General features: G+C 38.2%; 1 protein-coding gene across 1 annotated transcript in view; it reads right to left on the bottom strand.

Moving 5' to 3' along the window:
* Positions 1-781: 781 nt before the first annotated feature.
* The window catches only part of sec16a (SEC16 homolog A, endoplasmic reticulum export factor), a 31214-nt gene continuing 15249 nt past the window's right edge, over positions 782-16746 (bottom strand). Inside the window, exons 14-33 of the mRNA XM_015366748.2 lie at positions 16425-16506; positions 15519-15636; positions 15090-15201; positions 14877-14982; positions 13927-14067; positions 13720-13833; positions 12717-12915; positions 11700-11978; positions 10505-10593; positions 10224-10271; positions 9625-9798; positions 9114-9194; positions 8828-8884; positions 8302-8422; positions 7525-7650; positions 6741-6835; positions 5562-5633; positions 4844-4903; positions 3784-3861; positions 782-2951 (exon numbers count right to left, since the gene is read on the bottom strand). Of these exons, the coding sequence (XP_015222234.2) occupies positions 2883-2951; positions 3784-3861; positions 4844-4903; positions 5562-5633; positions 6741-6835; positions 7525-7650; positions 8302-8422; positions 8828-8884; positions 9114-9194; positions 9625-9798; positions 10224-10271; positions 10505-10593; positions 11700-11978; positions 12717-12915; positions 13720-13833; positions 13927-14067; positions 14877-14982; positions 15090-15201; positions 15519-15636; positions 16425-16506 (2221 nt within the window). The 3' untranslated portion in view covers positions 782-2882. The remainder of the gene's footprint in view (positions 2952-3783; positions 3862-4843; positions 4904-5561; positions 5634-6740; positions 6836-7524; positions 7651-8301; positions 8423-8827; positions 8885-9113; positions 9195-9624; positions 9799-10223; positions 10272-10504; positions 10594-11699; positions 11979-12716; positions 12916-13719; positions 13834-13926; positions 14068-14876; positions 14983-15089; positions 15202-15518; positions 15637-16424; positions 16507-16746) is intronic.

The raw sequence follows: 16746 nt of genomic DNA, 5'->3' as shown, positions 1-16746 counted from the left end.
AATTGAGAAATGCATGTACAAGACCCGGTTAACAACTCTATTTAAAGCCCACTGTATTTTAACACTTCTAAAACTTGGTAGTTAGTATAAGAATAACATTTAGCGTTATTAAAAGTTATGTGAGATTTCCTCGTCTTAATAGATTTCACTTAGATGGATGTTTGAGGATTTATGAGGGCTGATATTCACTGTTGGTCTAGCTACAGTTTATTTTTGCATATCTATAATCTACGGTATGGCATCCCCACTATATGAAAGGCATAGCTTTTTTCCCCACCATTCTTCTTTAAAGTGCCCCCGTAATTCAACTGGTAAAGGATTTTCTCACTCTCCTGCCTGATCTATTGTGCAGTGGGACTGGTGTGACACCCAGGTTTGTGCTGCAAGTCAACTGTGATTTAAGTGGGTCTCCTCCTATATGTAAAGAACTTTGGGATGAAAAACGCTAAATACATGCAACACATTAGTTGAAAGATGAGAAATATTGAACTTTTCAAATTATATTAGTGTTAAGTTTTGCTATTTACATTTTTATCAATAAATCTGTAAATCTGATATAATAAAAAAGTGTTCATTGGTTGAATACAGAAGGATGAACCCAGAGCTCAAACCTTTTGAGTACTTGAATGACACTCATTGTATTTAAACTTCGGGAACAATTTAGAAACTGTTTAAAATGTTTCACGGGGCACAAATGTTGATATGTTAAGGGAAAATTAAGGGGATTATGGGGAAATTGGGTATGTGGAATCATAAAACAATCACACACATTTCAAAGTGCTCCAGAGCTCAAAATATTTTTATTTTTTTTTGTTAAGAATCTTACAGTGTCAAATTCTAACACCTTTAGGAAAAATAAGAGCTCCCTTTCAATGAAGGAAGCCTTCTGAATTAAAAGTTTTCAGCAGTCTACATGGAAATACAGCTTCAGGAACTACATCAAAGCAAGGGCCGGGATACATTAAGAAAGACAGGAGAGAAAAAAAAAATCACAAAGATGGAGAGACTGAGGTCAGAGCAAAATCAGTCTTTTTTCCCCTCAATAATCCTGAAACCATCTTTTCAGATGCCTGAACACTGTGGACTATCTATAGGTTTTAAACTGTGAGATGAGGTTAACTTAGAAACAAGTTAATTGTGTAGCACACTGACTACAGGCCATAAATACAATCTAAATCAGATATACAAATATTTGGAAAGATTTCGGACAGTGAAAAATGGTTTCTCAATGTCAAGTTTTGATGTCAGCTCTCTAAACAGCACTTACCAGTATTTTGTAGGGCCTTTTATTACTTTTAATCATGGTAAAAGTTATTTTAATTAAGACCTTGGTTAATCATAGCATATGTGTAGGGCTAAAAGTTAAATAACATTCCAAACACTCCTTAAGTGGTAAACACCAATAAAGTTTGATCAATCTGCTGTCATGCTGTATCCCCTCCTAAAAATATTTAATCACAACTCCTTGACAGAAAGCTGATATAATATTGCACTTAAAGAAAATCACACTGTTCATTCTCCATTAGATACCTATATTCTTTAACTGTTTAACTGCTTTTTTTACTTACAGCAGATTCTCAAAGAAACTATATAGTGGATTAATAAAAGCAGGCCTTATGTTTTTAAACAGGTTTTATTCACAAGATTTCATTCTAGTCACAGTTTCAGCACTTGGGTTTGAAATAGGGACTTATAGTATCCATTTATCTGTTTTGAAAGGATACAAGACAAAGCTCCTGTGTTGTTCAAACTTGCGTTAACAAGGTTCGATTTTAATTTTTCAACGGCTAAAAATAAAAAAGTTCTTACATTAAAATGCCTTTTGATCCTCACTCAGTTATGGTGAGAAAAAACACCAAATTATTCTGTAGACTGAGGTCTTCACTACCACCACCAAACGTAAGATCTTCATTTCTGTTTCTTCATTGTCTTTCATACTGCCTGTTATTGAGCAGATCAATAAGGAACAGTGACATTCACAATAAATATTTTTATTTTCTCAATGTGATTCTGAATTAAATACTGAAATACATAGATTAAGCTTCCTTTCACAATAACAGAATGAATTTTAGTTCCGAACTATTTAATATTCACACTACAAATCACTGAAATCAATGTTTCTCAAATCTTGGACTGTTGAGCATCATGGATTAGGGAAGTGGAGGAATCAACATCAAAATAAATAATACTTCCAATAAAAGTGGGCTACATTCGGGCTGTTGGGTTTTTCCAAATAGAACTTAGACTGCACCACAGTAGGCAGAATCTCCACTGCTTGTTGAAGGAAAGGTCTCCTTTAGTACAGCAGTTTTTGCCAATCTTACATTTATTCCTTATCAATTCACACCTGGTGTCTAAATAATAGGTCGTATTAAATACCCAGATGAGCAGTTAAGTTCAATGGTTAGCCTACAATGGCACGACTGCTAAAAAAAAGGCACCTTCAATTTCTCCAAACAGCAAGCTTATGTGTTTAAACAAACACAGCATGTGATGATCTAATAAAACCTTTCCAGCCTGGAAGAAGTCACTAGCCTAAGAATCATGACGGAAAATTCACAGAGGCTCACATCATTCTCTTTAGCCCTACTCAGAGCTGCCACCCCCAAATGGGCCAGTACAGCACACTTCATGAGAGCAGGGATATTTCTAAATACAAGCATGAACATTTTCCATGAATTCTGAATGCTAAAAATAAATTAAGAGATGTGATATGACTATTGCTAATGCAATACAGAGTGAATCTGGACAACTGGTAGTGAAATGAAAAATGGTTGTATACTTATATGAGTTTCCCTAATTACATAGCATGAATGAATGTCACGATGCCTTATTGTCTGCCTGTAGCACTACATATGTTTTTCATTTGGTGGGACTGGGCTCTACTTCAGTACTGGGTACTTCCTCTGGCCGAACTTCCCCGTCCTCGCTCCTCCCGAAGGTGCAGTTGGCTACCAAAGAAGCAGATTAAAAAAATAAACATCAGATTCCGGTCACTGGACTGAGCTGAAGTGCACATAGAAAAAATGTGTGACCCTCTTCCTTCAAGAATATACAGAAGTATAGAAATGAGAACCAGCCCTCTGGCTCTCCATACTCATGTGGTTCCTAGAAGGATCTTGTCCAAGTATTGTATCTCAGGAAAAAAAAAAAATCAACATGGGTGGTTTGGTTTCAGACCCCCTCAACCTGGACTGAAACACCTGTCCTCACTTCCACATTTAGTATAATAATCAATGTTTATATATCAATGCCTTCTCCAAATGTACCAAACAACGATTCTTCATGGCAAGCACTGAGTGGAATGAAGTGCCAGTGTATCTGATTGGGACTGTACAAAGAAAACTTTATGAGCACCAAAGCTATAACACGACATAAAAAGTAATCTGTTTGAGATACTTGTCAAATAACTTTGAAACAAGCTGCATACCAGATTTTTTTAAGTCCAGCTTGATTTTGCTAGAATTTTACTTCAAAAAACACCATTTTCAGGTGACTATTTCTGAGTTAGGGTTACAATAAAGATTTGTGAGTGCTATAATGTTAAAAAATATCCACCAATCTGGTGTCCTTGTATGCCAATTTGAAATGAGGTCAATGAAAAAAACTGTAGAAGTGTAACAAGGTATGTAAACCAACAGAGCAAAAAGTTTCCTTGTGAGTTGTAGAATCAGTTCCAGTTCCTGAAAATTACAGATGACATGTCTAGGCTAAGCTACATAGCAGCCAGAAAACAACTGGATGCAAAGTGCTCCTGTCATTAGACATAGAACTGTTCCTTACCTGTGCAAACTGAGAGGGGTTATAGAAAGCCACACCTCCAGCTATCGGACCCTCTTGAACATGTGGTTGATTAGGGGCCTACAAGAGATAGGATGAGTTAACTAGGCTGCTGTTTTTTTTGGAAAAACATGATTTATTCCATGGGTGTTTAAACTATCTAAATCAGTACAGAAGTTCCTAGTCAATAAATTTAAGTTAAATAGATTAATAACATTTTATAAATGGTAGCAGTACAGAACAAAAGCTGTTACGCTTGACTAATTAAAGCCCAAGACTGAACAGCAGACAGATACGTTTCCACTTTTGATTTGAACCTTTTTCTTATCCATGGAATAAATGAAGAGCAGTGTTAGTGACACAGGTGACCTCACCTCATTTGCAGGCGATGAAAACAGGTGTTCTTGACTCTTTCCAGAAGTGAGATTAAACATCTTTTCAGAACATTGCATTAAACTTTTTTTTGTTACTGTAAACCAAATCTATCGTAATGATGACAAACGATGAACATCTGTTTATGGAAAGTGTTTTTGTCTCTCCTTCTGAGCCAGTTGATACTCGTTAATGGCAAAGCATGCAGAGCAGGGGTAGGGTTAAATGGTTATTGGAAGCACAGCGGCTCAGTCTTACAAACAGTGCTGCATTCAGACCAAGGAACAGTGACAGCTCTTTGCCTTCAGCATTGGGATAACTCCAATTGCAAACTGGCAAAGCGCATGACATACAACAAGAAAAGGCGCTGCAAGATTGCATCGTGCTGATGTCCAAAAAAACAAGCATCTGGTTTACAAAATTAGACTAACTTGGTCCACTATACTAATTATAGGACTACCAAATCAATATGAATACAACTGCAAAATATAAGTTTATAAAAATGCAGAATGTTCTAAGATCACATTCTAAGCGAGAAAGAGCAGTTGACTGAAATAATTCAATGAAGGGCTGGCTCTTATTGTCACTGAAGAAAATCGGCTAATGCAATGCTAAAGGCAGAGGCTGCGGACTCTGTGACGCGAGTATGTGCAAAATAAGCGTGCAACAGCGAAATGCCAGCTATAGGTACCTGGTTTAAATGCTGGCTCACTTCACGAGATAAAGAACTCATTGAGCTAGAACGCGAGAGCTACAAAACAGCAAAACAAACATACAAACGAGATGAACCTAAAGAATTCCACATGCATGTCACGGCCAAAAGCCTCTAGTATTGAGAAACAATTTTTCAATTCAATTTCAATTCAGCATTTTTAAATGCCAGGAGAGCAATAAGAGTAATTGTGGTTTAGTAAAAACCACAAAGCATGACACCATTCACATTATTCGTTTTTAATTGGGTTAATATTACACAGTTTTTTATTTTTTTCTAATTCAAATAAAATTATAGGAATGATTCCATTTCAATTTTTTTAGACCTGGCACCTAAACTTTTACCATGCTCCCATTGTTAGTTCAAGTTAATTATCATAGTACTCCCAGATACATTCTCACGCACACCAAGCATTTTTGGCCTCTAAGCAGATTTTATCGATATGTTCTGCAATCACAGTTGATTTACAGTTCTAATTTACAGCAACATCAATCTACATGAATTAACAATTTTAAAAACTCCAGACACACCAATAGTGTAACAAAGGTTAAATGTCTCATGCAAATGAAGTTACTGGATCTATTTTTGAAACCTTTTGCTGGGAAACGCCTGTCAGAATTAGACCCTGTTATGGTGAGGAAATGGGGAGGGTGAGTGGGTAAAAAGACTTGTCTGCAATGTCAGCGGTTATTCCTACCTCCCCTGCCTGTGTTGCGTCTGTATTTGACGTTCCTTCTGTGCTGGGAGTATACAATCCCGGGTTATAAAACTGTAGGAAAAACAAAAATACGTGACCACTAGAATTTGTCACTTTCAAAACACATTTAGCCTTACTTAATCCCTCACTCTAAAGAACTCTTATGTTCTAAAGAGCAGAGGATATTGCCAATGCTTTTTTGGGGAATCCCCTCATATTACTTATTGAACAAATGTGGGATTATCAATGATACAAAATCAGCTTAAAGCTCTACCAATCCTGTCTTTAAGGAGAGTGCGCTCTGATTGGAAGAACAACATGTCTGTTACTAGAAGTTTGCTGGCACCTATCGAGACAAAGTCTTGAGTAAGGCTGAGAAGACCTACAACTGACAAAGACCCAATTTTACCTCAGAACCACTGCAGTAATGCAACTTATACTCATCAAAAGCCTCTATTCTCCCAGATGGAACAGATCTTGACTAGAAACTAGAAACTGTTAATAATCTCTTACTTGAATAGGTCTTTCTGACACATGTTTACCAAAATGTCCAATGCAATTTAAATGACACCTTAAACAATCCTTGCAAGATCTTGCCCAACATGTTGTTTATATCATTACACAATACTTGCTTAATACAATCACTTAGTCATCTGTTTCCTCTACCCTTATCTTTTCTTTTAAATTCTAGCTACAAGTGGAACTTATCAACTTTTTAATTTTATACAGTTCAAGAAAATCTTACAAAAAAGTAAGAAAGCAAGCCAATGAAAGTATATGAAGTAAGCCAATTGACTTTAGGTGCTTCTAAAGAAATGTGTAGAACTAGACTAAAATCAAGAACAGGAAGATGCATGTGTTAGTGATGCAGGTGCTGAACAATTGTTAGAAGCTGTGGCTAGGCTTCGCATACTCCTGCAGAACATCACAGAACATGGAAACTTGTTTATTAAAATAAAAATTAATAAGATTATCTGGGATCCTTCACAAAATGCCTGGATGAACTTTTCCTATCAATTAATTAACTATACTAGCAACATAGATCAAATAGCCTCGCCTCCTCTAGTGGGCAACCCTTCTAATGTTCTTACTTAAAAGCTCCTTTCTATAAGACCTTTAAGAATTGGCAATGGATCTGGAAGCAGCTTTGATGATGTACTCACACACTCTGGGTCATACCTGAGGCTGGGAGCTTGTATCCGAGATGGTCTGCCCTGTGTTCTGCTCCGTTTCTGGTACACTGCCTTCTGTAGGCTGCTGACTGTCTGCAGATGCTGGAAAAAAACATTTCAAGTGATATTTAAAACATATATTGCTTGATAAATATCCAGATTTTCTATTATAATAACAGAACAGCAATTGTACCTGCTTATGTCTTGGGTATACAGTATATTATTTAAGTTCAAATAGGCAGCTGCATTAGCATGAGCAGACTGCAAAGGAAAAAGTAAAGGTTTAATCCATGCTGAAAAAAAAGAGACGGTTTGGCTGTGGAGCCTTCTTCAGGTGTGACACTTTGTGTCTTTTTTTCAGCTTGAAAGAAACCTTTTCTTATTCCTTTGCAGTATATTATTTATAGAATTTGGCTGACGGTTTTATCCAAAATGATTTACATGTGCACGGATTTATACAGCTGTGTATTTTACTAGCACAATTTAAGCAAAACATCTTTCTCAAGGGTACAACAGCAGTGTCTCACCTGGGATTTGAACCCTCAACCTTCCAGTTACAGGTTCAGATCCCTGAGCGCAGTTCCACACTGCTGCCCTTGTGTATGTAAAGGATGAAGGAATAAGACGTCTGGCTTGAGCACAAAATGAGGATGAAAACCACCATTCACTTCCCTTCCCTCTGAACAGACGAAACCTAATGATCTACCTAATTAGCAATAAGGTATTACGGGATTCAACAGATCATGTGAACACAACGCAGTTTTAATTTTCTTTGTTGAATAGGTACAGACCTGAACTTGGTATAAACAGGTTAGTGGGAATGGGCATTGGAGCCAAAGGTGCAAACAGATCTGCAGGGATGGGACTGGGCTTGGGCCCTCCGGGATTCAGAACGTCAACGTACCGGCTCCTGGTTCCTGGAAGACAAACAGAAGCATTGCTTTTCTCAGAAGCCACTTTCAACTCAGTTAAACCTGCTATTTTCACAAACTCTGCACATCTTAGGGATATTACAAAAGAGTTTCCACATATCGCTAAACTTCTCTTTTCCCAACATCTTAACCCTGTGGTCATTAAAAATCCCAGGGCATTTCTCAAAAAAAGTAGGGATGTTAACCTTTGTGTCCTGGCCAAATTTCCCCCTGGCTTTTACCAATCTTGGCCTCCTAATAACCCCATCTATGAACTGGTTTCATCACTCTGTTCTCCTCCCCACGGAGAGCTGGTGTGTGGTGAGCGTTCTGGTGCACTTTAGCTGCCGTCACATTGTCCAGGTGGGGCTGCACCACCTAGTGGTGGTGGGGAGTCCCTATTACCTGCGAATCACTTTAAGAGGAGTGTTCAGAAAAGTGCTATGTAAGTTTAAAGAATCATTAGTTCCCAAGCTTACTAAAAGGAGAGACTGGTTTTAGCCTAATTTACAGAGATCTTCAGTCAACCAGGTTAAAAGATGGATTCCTGCATTTTGAAGATCCACTTAACTGAAAGGATTTGAATTTGAAACAACACGATGACTTTTCAAGCAAAGGCATTGAAACTCAAAGTACTCTGAACAGATATAAACGCACCAGCTTTTCTTGAGAAAATATTGACTGGGGGGGCCCCACTGGGTGGGCCAGCAGTCGCTCCAGGCCTCTGCTGAGGGGTCAATTTTGGAAAGCTTGTGGGAGGAGGGGGAGGAGGCTTGCTCTGGTAAAACAAAAATATTAATGATTTTAGATCATTTCAAAGTCCTTGGCTTTCTCAATTATAATGATTTCTAACGAAGAGTAAAAAAAGGAAATAGTGACTTATTTCAATCCTACTACTGCAAAACAGCATCTGCTGTGGGAAAAAAAATGTACATTTCCTTATTGCAAAGTCATTTTTTTTGCAAACAGCATTGTTTTGACTTCCATATATACCCACTGGAGTTTAAAAGAATTCCATTTGTAACATTAGGACAATAAATGTGTCATGATTCTTAAACCTGGAAGTCATATGGATGTAACTAAGAACCTAACTTTGAACTCAAGTATCCACAAACAAAAAGGAGGCTAAATTATAAGAAAAACAGAACCAATGAACAGAAAAGACAGATAAATTTTACTATACCTCCTCTTCTGGTTCGTCAAGATTAACCCATCGTTTTTTATTCTCATCCCATACAATCTGAAGCAAAATGAAAAATAGGTAAGAAACGTAAGTGTCTACCATGGCCTTAAGATAAACTGAACTTTTAGTAAACATTCAATATGAAACCAATATATCATATCCCAAGATGCATCTTGAGAAAGTAAAATTAATCATGGCATGTTTAGCCATTTCTTATCCAAGGAGAATGACCGATTCAGGACTTTGCATTGGTCCAGTGCAGAAAAACCCCACTCGAATTCATTACCGACTTGTTCTTGTCATCTGGTAGGTAAGCCTCATTCCTCTTGCGGTACAGCCAGTTCAGCCACCCTCCTGCTCCTCCTCCCTGTGTAAACAAGGGTAGATTAGTGAAGTAATGCACCCAACATTATCATCAACATTTTGCACGTCATTCCATGTTCATACATATGGAAACAACAAAGGACTCCATAAAAGGTTTTCACTTTTTCACATTTTTTTCCCATTTTACACTGTAATGACTTAATTAAACGAAAAAGACTGACAAGAATTCACTGCCCTTTCATTGAGGTTAAAAGGCTGCACCAACGAAGGTCAAAGACAACTGAAGAACCACATGTCTCTATAATAGGCCTCTAAAAAAGCCAGGTAAATTGTGATGAAACCAAGATCCATGTATGACAAAGTAATTGATATAGACTAAACATTCAGAATCCATAAGACTTACTAGTAAAAGTGTATGGTCTAAAGCAACCTACTGAAATGTTCTTTGGATGAGACCTGCTGTTTCAACAGACCTTTTTGGGCGAGTCCTTTTTGGTGGCTGTCTTGGAGTCTTCTGATTTGCTCACTGGTTGCTCTGGGATGGATGGAGGGGGAGGGGAGGGCTGCTTCGCTGCTGAATTGCTCCGGTCCCGCCCCACTGAGTTACTGGAGGACTCCGAGGTGGTGCGAGACCTCCTTCCATAACCCTGGGTGCAGATGGGTTAAAAATACATCATTAGATGGTGTTACAATAAACAAAACAGATTTATTGTAGATTGCAAACAAAATGTTAGACAACAGTAACAGCAATTAAAGAGTCACAGAAAAATGAAGAAAAATGCAGGAAAAGCATGAGCTGGCCATATGAAACTGATCAATGCTTATTTTAATAAAGAACAGTTACTGCAGGCATGAGAGAAAAGCATGTTAAATTGTGAGCCATCCAAGGGATTTACTACAATTTTGATCATCTGAATTTATTGTGTTTATTTAATTCATCAATGTCAGAGGAAAACAGTTGCTTCTTAAAGAGAGATGTGCTGGCAGACAGAGAGGAATGGGAAAAACAGGTGGAAAAGTCACTGGAAAAAACAATCAAGTGGTTAAAATAGTCAGCTGGATTAGGTCATACCATGTGCATTGAAGACTGTGAAGTAGATCGAGATCTCCTTCCCGGCCCCTGGTTAGATATAAAGTCGCACAAACTGCTAGTAAATGACAAATTCAAAACAGAACATTTAAACCATCCATTCCGAATTTTTTAACAGGTATCTCACAATTTGATTAGGAAAGGCAAATCAACTGAAGACCATAAGCTCACACATTACATACAACAGATATCAACAGCAAGGTAACATTCCCAAACCGCTTATCCTTGTGAGTCTCAAAGTAAAAATGTACACATTTACTTACCATAATAGCCATGTGGTCATAGAAATCCATTGGTCCTTGAGTGAATGTACTTCTGGATGGAGAGGATGGCTGGGAATTCAAGTGGATGTCTATTTTTTTTAATTAAAAAATAAATTTGTTTCAGGTACTGATGGCAGGATATTTCATTTTAGTTGACCATCAAACCAAGTGTCAAGACTAAAATTTTCATAAGTCACAGTTAAAAAACCTTACATGATCTGAGGATCTGATCATTATATAACTGATTAAATTATCAGCTATGGTTCTCTATTTCACAGGGGTATTTACACTGGTCCTCTAAGTGGTAATGGCCACACGGTAACATCAAACAATGTAACATCAAGCACAATTGGAGAGCAAGAAAACTGTAACTAAGTCCCAACTCCTGAGAAAGGAACTGGAAGTACCGTGTTAATTATATGCTCCGGGTACTTTATGAATTAGAAAGTCATGTTGTATACATCATGATTCATGCCATGGGAAAGCAGCAGGGTGAACTAGTATTTACACCGTAGCCACCCACATCTTGATCACCTGTCATTCAAGTGTGATTTACCATGGTAACATTGTACATTCAATTCACAGGAGGTTGAAGCACCTGAGGTGGAAGTGATGAGTGACTGCCTCCAGGTGGTACAAGACTCCTGTCAATGTAGTTACCATGGTACCTGGTGCTTGAATAACATATGATTGTGATGTGGCTGGCTACCACTGAGTACCATACCATAATTTGCCCTGCAACTGATTCACCACAACGCATATGAAAATATACCTAAGGAGCCTGCTGACAGGTTGACACTGAGTTTTATGAATTCTAATTTTAATACTGTTTTTTTGGAGATGGGAGTTCTGGATGGATAATCTTCTGTTATATGAACAAAATGCAACACATTAAACGTTAATAGAAAGACTGTTGATCTGTGGTTACTAATTTCATATCTTAACAATGCTGCAATATCAGCTTCCAAGACTTCTACAACAGCTTCACATTGACATAGGATTCATTGCTTATAAGGACCAAGATTTCCCTGGCAAATCAGATAAAAGGATGAATAATATTCTTAAAGGTATAGAGATGGATATTTCCTCAGAGAAATACAGTCTTATCCTCACTTCTTGAACCTCAGCACTCAAGAATAACAGCAAACACAAACCAGTATTGATTTTATTCCCATCTTGGGACCTGAGAGCTAACCTGGCTGGTGATTCTGCTGTCGCTCTGGTACAGTGGGTAATGTCTCTGATGGGGGCATTTGTAGTGGCATATGCTGTCCTGGGTACATCTCATGCTGCTCCTGCTGGTTAGGGACCCCATACCCAGGTGTTGGAGGTGGAAACCCTGGGCCCTGCGAGGGAGGGACAGGCCCGGGCACCGGGCACAGGGGAACAGGTGGCACTGGGTAGAACTGGACACCCCCTTCAGCTGGAGGTGGCATTATGGAAGGCATTGTGCCATCAAGGATAGTTGGAGGTGCTGTGAAACGAAAATAAGCATCAAGTAATGGAAGACCTGACAACATTCAGAATTTCCATTCAATCGAAGCTGAAAAGAATCTAGTAGAAGATTTAGGAGTATAAAAGCTCAGGCCTCTACGTTCAAAGAAAGCGTCTACCCCACAATTATAACACTCCTAAACTCCACCTCTTAAATCTGCCTGCCACCACTCACACCTCTGTTTTTACCCTGAACTCAAATACTGCTACTATATGAGTCTTGCACACTGCTGTTATCTGAATGCTGCTTAAAGTTATAGTTCCTGTCTCCAATAATTTGTAGTCATTTGTTGTACCATCTATTATATCACTTCTCACATAAGGAAAACAAACAAGTAAGCATTTCATTGTACTCAGGTACATATGACAAACTTAAACTTGAAATTTCTGCTTAGCTGTGCTCATTAGCTGATACAGGATGGCAGCATGCTTTAAATGTCTAATAGATTGTGCTATCCATATAATATCCACTGAACTAACAATTATAATATCCATGCAAAGTATTCACTACACTACTGGAATAAGCAATATTATCATGCTAGTTTCATGCTAGCATAGAAAAAAATCCTCAGAATGAGGACTGAGTAATTTTATTTTTTCAGAACCCCTGGTCCTATAGAAGTGTGCATTGATGGTTCTTCATGGAAATTAAAGTCTACCAATAGTCAAGAAAAACTAGCAAATCGTCCTTTTGTGGAAGGGGGGTCTGAAACTCTACCTGGTGGCACAAGCTGCACTTGTGATCCTGGATTTGGCATAAAAGATGTTGTAGGGGGGATCTCTGGGGCGGCGCCATTAACATCCTGAGACATTCCCAAGCCATCAGGAGGGCTGGGCTGGTCGAACTCAGAGCTGGGGGTACTAGATGCATATTGCTGGGGGGTGGCTCTGTCCAAGCTGTACATGATTGCACCATCCTGTTAGGAAGGCACAGGAAATTCAAGTTCACCATTCCGTAGCGCAATATTACAAAATCACATAAAATTACATTTTCTAAACGTATACAGACAAAACAGGCAATAGACAAAAGAATACAAATAAATATAAACCTAAATCTTGAAAAAGACAGCTCTAATCTGAATTTAAAGATTAAATATAAAGATTTTAAAGCAATTTCCCTTATTCATTGTAGAATGTATTCACCAGCCCAAGTGCAAAGGCATAGAAATCCCTGTGAGACATTGGTCTTTGTCTGGCCTTGGGACACAAAAAGTCCAGCATGAGAGGACCAAATGATGTGTCACGGAAACTTATAACTGTAATAGGACTTTTATCTCCCACACTGTGCTCCTTGAAACATGCAACCAGTCATATGACACTTGCGGTATAAGCACAAGCTAAGAATTGAACTATTACGAAGAAAATTAGTGAAATCCCACTCAAAGTTATATTCTAGTCCGTAAAATGTCTATTCCCTCTGCCTCCCACTTTGGACCACAGAAATTCATACCTTGTTCCTGTATCAGGATTTTTTTTAAGACAAACATATGGGAGGAGAAAATGTGTTTTTCTGATTAGGTTGAATGTGAATGTTCAGCCCAAAAAAAAACCAGTGAAAATCTGTTTTTGTCCCATTTATTCTCAGACCCGCAACAGAACTAGTTCTAAATTATTACCTCAATCTTCCTATGCATACACCTATAATATAATACCCCTCTTCAAGATTTTTAATTTTCTGAATTTGTAGGGAACAAAAGTTCAATAAGATTCTTTATATATACCTTTATTTGACCATCCAATTGGCGCAACTGAACCAACCAATCAGGCTCTATAAACAGCTCCTGCTCAGGCTTCTCCTTTAGCTGAGGATCAAAGAACCTAATTTTCGCAGACATCTAGATTGAAAACAAAGAAAGAGAAAGAAGTCAGGGTCAATCGGGGATGTTCAAAGGAGACAAATGTGTCCTATATACAAGGTTTACATTTACCTGAATGAGCTGGCTCACAAACATGGGAGAGTAGTAGGATGGGTGACTGAGGACAGTTCTGGATATGACCTCACAATAATGGAAGGCCTGTGCAGACAGCCCCACCTCAGCCAAACGGCAGGCATAAATGAACTTAAAGACCTGGAGAAGGTAACAAAAAAGCATTGCATTCTTAATTTATTTAAAAGGCTATTATACAGCAATTGTTGATCTCTAGACCTTATCATTCTGCACGTCAGTGTACCTCTCCTAAGTTCAGGGGAGAGAAGGCTATGAATGCCCTTGGAAATATGAATTGTCATGTCCTGATCTTGCATCCATGCCATAAGCTTAAGTCACCACAGCTTTGGTGTTGGCAGGAGAATAGATGCAGCTCTCATAGATTCTACTGCAATCTCACAGGCACCTAGCAGACCACAGAGGCTGTTGTAAAGCAAGGACATAACACCCCAGCTAACTCATATCTATCCAATATGATGATGCCATGTCAATTGTGCACCATCATTTTCTGTATCTCAGCCAGAATCAGTTAATGGCAGTTTCAAACAGATCTCAGCCTTTCCTCTAGACAAGATGTCTTTACTGCCTGAGCTTTACAGATGCGATGATTATCTAATTGATCAATTCCTGTCTGAGCTCACTGTTGCACAACAACCCCAGTACAATTTGTCTTACAGGTCATCCTATATCACCTGTCTTTTAATGATATGAAACATTTATCCAATTAAAAAGTTTTTCTCCAACTAAGAGACTACTGGTCTTTAAAGGAAACTGAAGATTCTGATTTTTTTCCCCAAATGATCATTTAATTACTTAATTTAACAGATTTGATCCTAAACTGAGATAAACTGTTCCAAGTCATTATAAAGGGATCATTGCAGGGTTGCCTGTGAAACCTGCTGAATAGCAGGAGATGGATTGGGGATGGATTGGGGGAAATAAGTACATACCTGAAAGTTCGGCAAATAGCAAGGCTGAGAGCCCAAAGACTGCGCATACTCATACGCTTCTGTTCTCTGGATGGCTTCATTGGAGGCAAACCTGAAAAATGGCAAGCTGGGAGGGGTGGAAGAGTAAAACAGTAGTGAAAAAAAGAATCAGAAATGGAAGGTTAAAAACTATTTGTGACCTCTGTAATTATACAATGTTGCTTCATATCTTACCTGTGATTTGCTCCTATCAGAACCATCTTAGTAGACTTCTTGGTGTAAACACCAAGCCCGACCTGGGCCATTATGTAACAGAAATGAGCAGCATCTATCAGCCCTTTTGACGCTGAAATGGCAAAAGGAACTAATGTTAAGACACCAACACTAAAGAAAGAAAATACAAATTAAAAACTTACTGTTTTTTTACATGGGAATGTACACAGAATTAATACTCCTGTAACTAAAGATCTATTTAAAGAAGTTACCTTGGTTAACATGGTTAACACAATCTCGTAAACAAGGACAGCAATTAGGAAGATATAAAAGACCAGTCAGACAGAACAGTATTTTGCAATCAAACATTTCTTTAAAAAAAAAAAACAGATGTCTGTTAAAATGCACCCAAGCTTCTGGAATGAATTATTCGGTTTAATTCAGACTCACCAAGGGTGTCTCCCATAGTAGCAATGGTTCGGGTATCCAGATCCAGGGTGTGGGTGAGATTTGACAGCACCATAGCCAAGTGTGGTCTCCAGTCTCCCCACTTCTCATCTCCACAGCACTGCCACAGATACACAGCTCATAGGTACGGATCAGACACAGAGCCTTTCAGCTCTATAATGACACGAACATCGCTAAAAAACATCACTTCAACAATCGCACTGATTTCATTACCAATGCAAAGTCACTCACCTCTAGGCTATCAACATTAAAGATCATAACTTTGGTGTCTCAAGCTCAGTTTTGAAAACACCTTACCTGAATAGTCTATTAAATAATTTAATTATTTCCTAAAATCAGACATATTAAGAAAAATCCTACATGTAGTTCATACAAGATGATATTTCATTAAAGCTAAGTTACATATAAATCCTCACAGACCTGGTTAGAAGAATTATAATTATGCGGCAACTTAAATACTTGAACTGTGAACACTAGTCCATCCAAGTTTGAGACACCTGTTATTGTTTGAGACACCATAATTAATTGTCCATCTGGGCTTTTAGTTTACATAATGGAACCATTACATGACATAATAATAATATTCAGCTAAACCCTTTGTTTCCAGGTCCTAAACATGTTGGAGGCTGAATTTGAACTATTGCATTTCATATGTAATTGAAGATATTTAATTGCTGGTTAGTTCCAGTCAAGCAACTAGTCAAGAGATTGCTGGAATTAAGACAAGCAGGTGAACTCCTACTTATCAGGAGAAGGGTTGGGAACCCCTGCTGTATCAGATTCTGAATCATAAATCCTGGAGTGATAAGAGAATCAGCACAAATTTCTACCTATTATCTTCATGCAATCGCTACATCTCCCAGCTTCACAACCTCTGTCTTTACTTACGGTGGCTGCAGCTGGCATCCTCCCTGACATGAGCTGATACACTGTCTGCAGAGGGTCATTAATCGGGAGACTGTTTGCAAACCTGCAGAGCGGAGAAAGAAAAAAGTGCAACATCATAACCCACGTGGTATATCGAATTTTGAAAACAACCTTAACTAAAACAAATCACAAAAACAGGATTGTATTTAAGAAAATAAAACAATGAGGGTTGTTCTGTATTTTTTTGCTCATCTTCTTGCCTTTTGATACATTTTGATTCCATATCGCAGCTAAACTTGACAAATGTTTTTTTGTCCCATAGACTGGATAAGTCTTTAATAAA

Source organism: Lepisosteus oculatus, chromosome 24, assembly GCF_040954835.1.
Source record: "Lepisosteus oculatus isolate fLepOcu1 chromosome 24, fLepOcu1.hap2, whole genome shotgun sequence".
Taxonomy (NCBI): domain Eukaryota; kingdom Metazoa; phylum Chordata; class Actinopteri; order Semionotiformes; family Lepisosteidae; genus Lepisosteus; species Lepisosteus oculatus.
The sequence above is the reverse complement of the archived record's forward strand: the minus strand, read 5'-3'. Positions and strand labels throughout refer to the sequence as shown.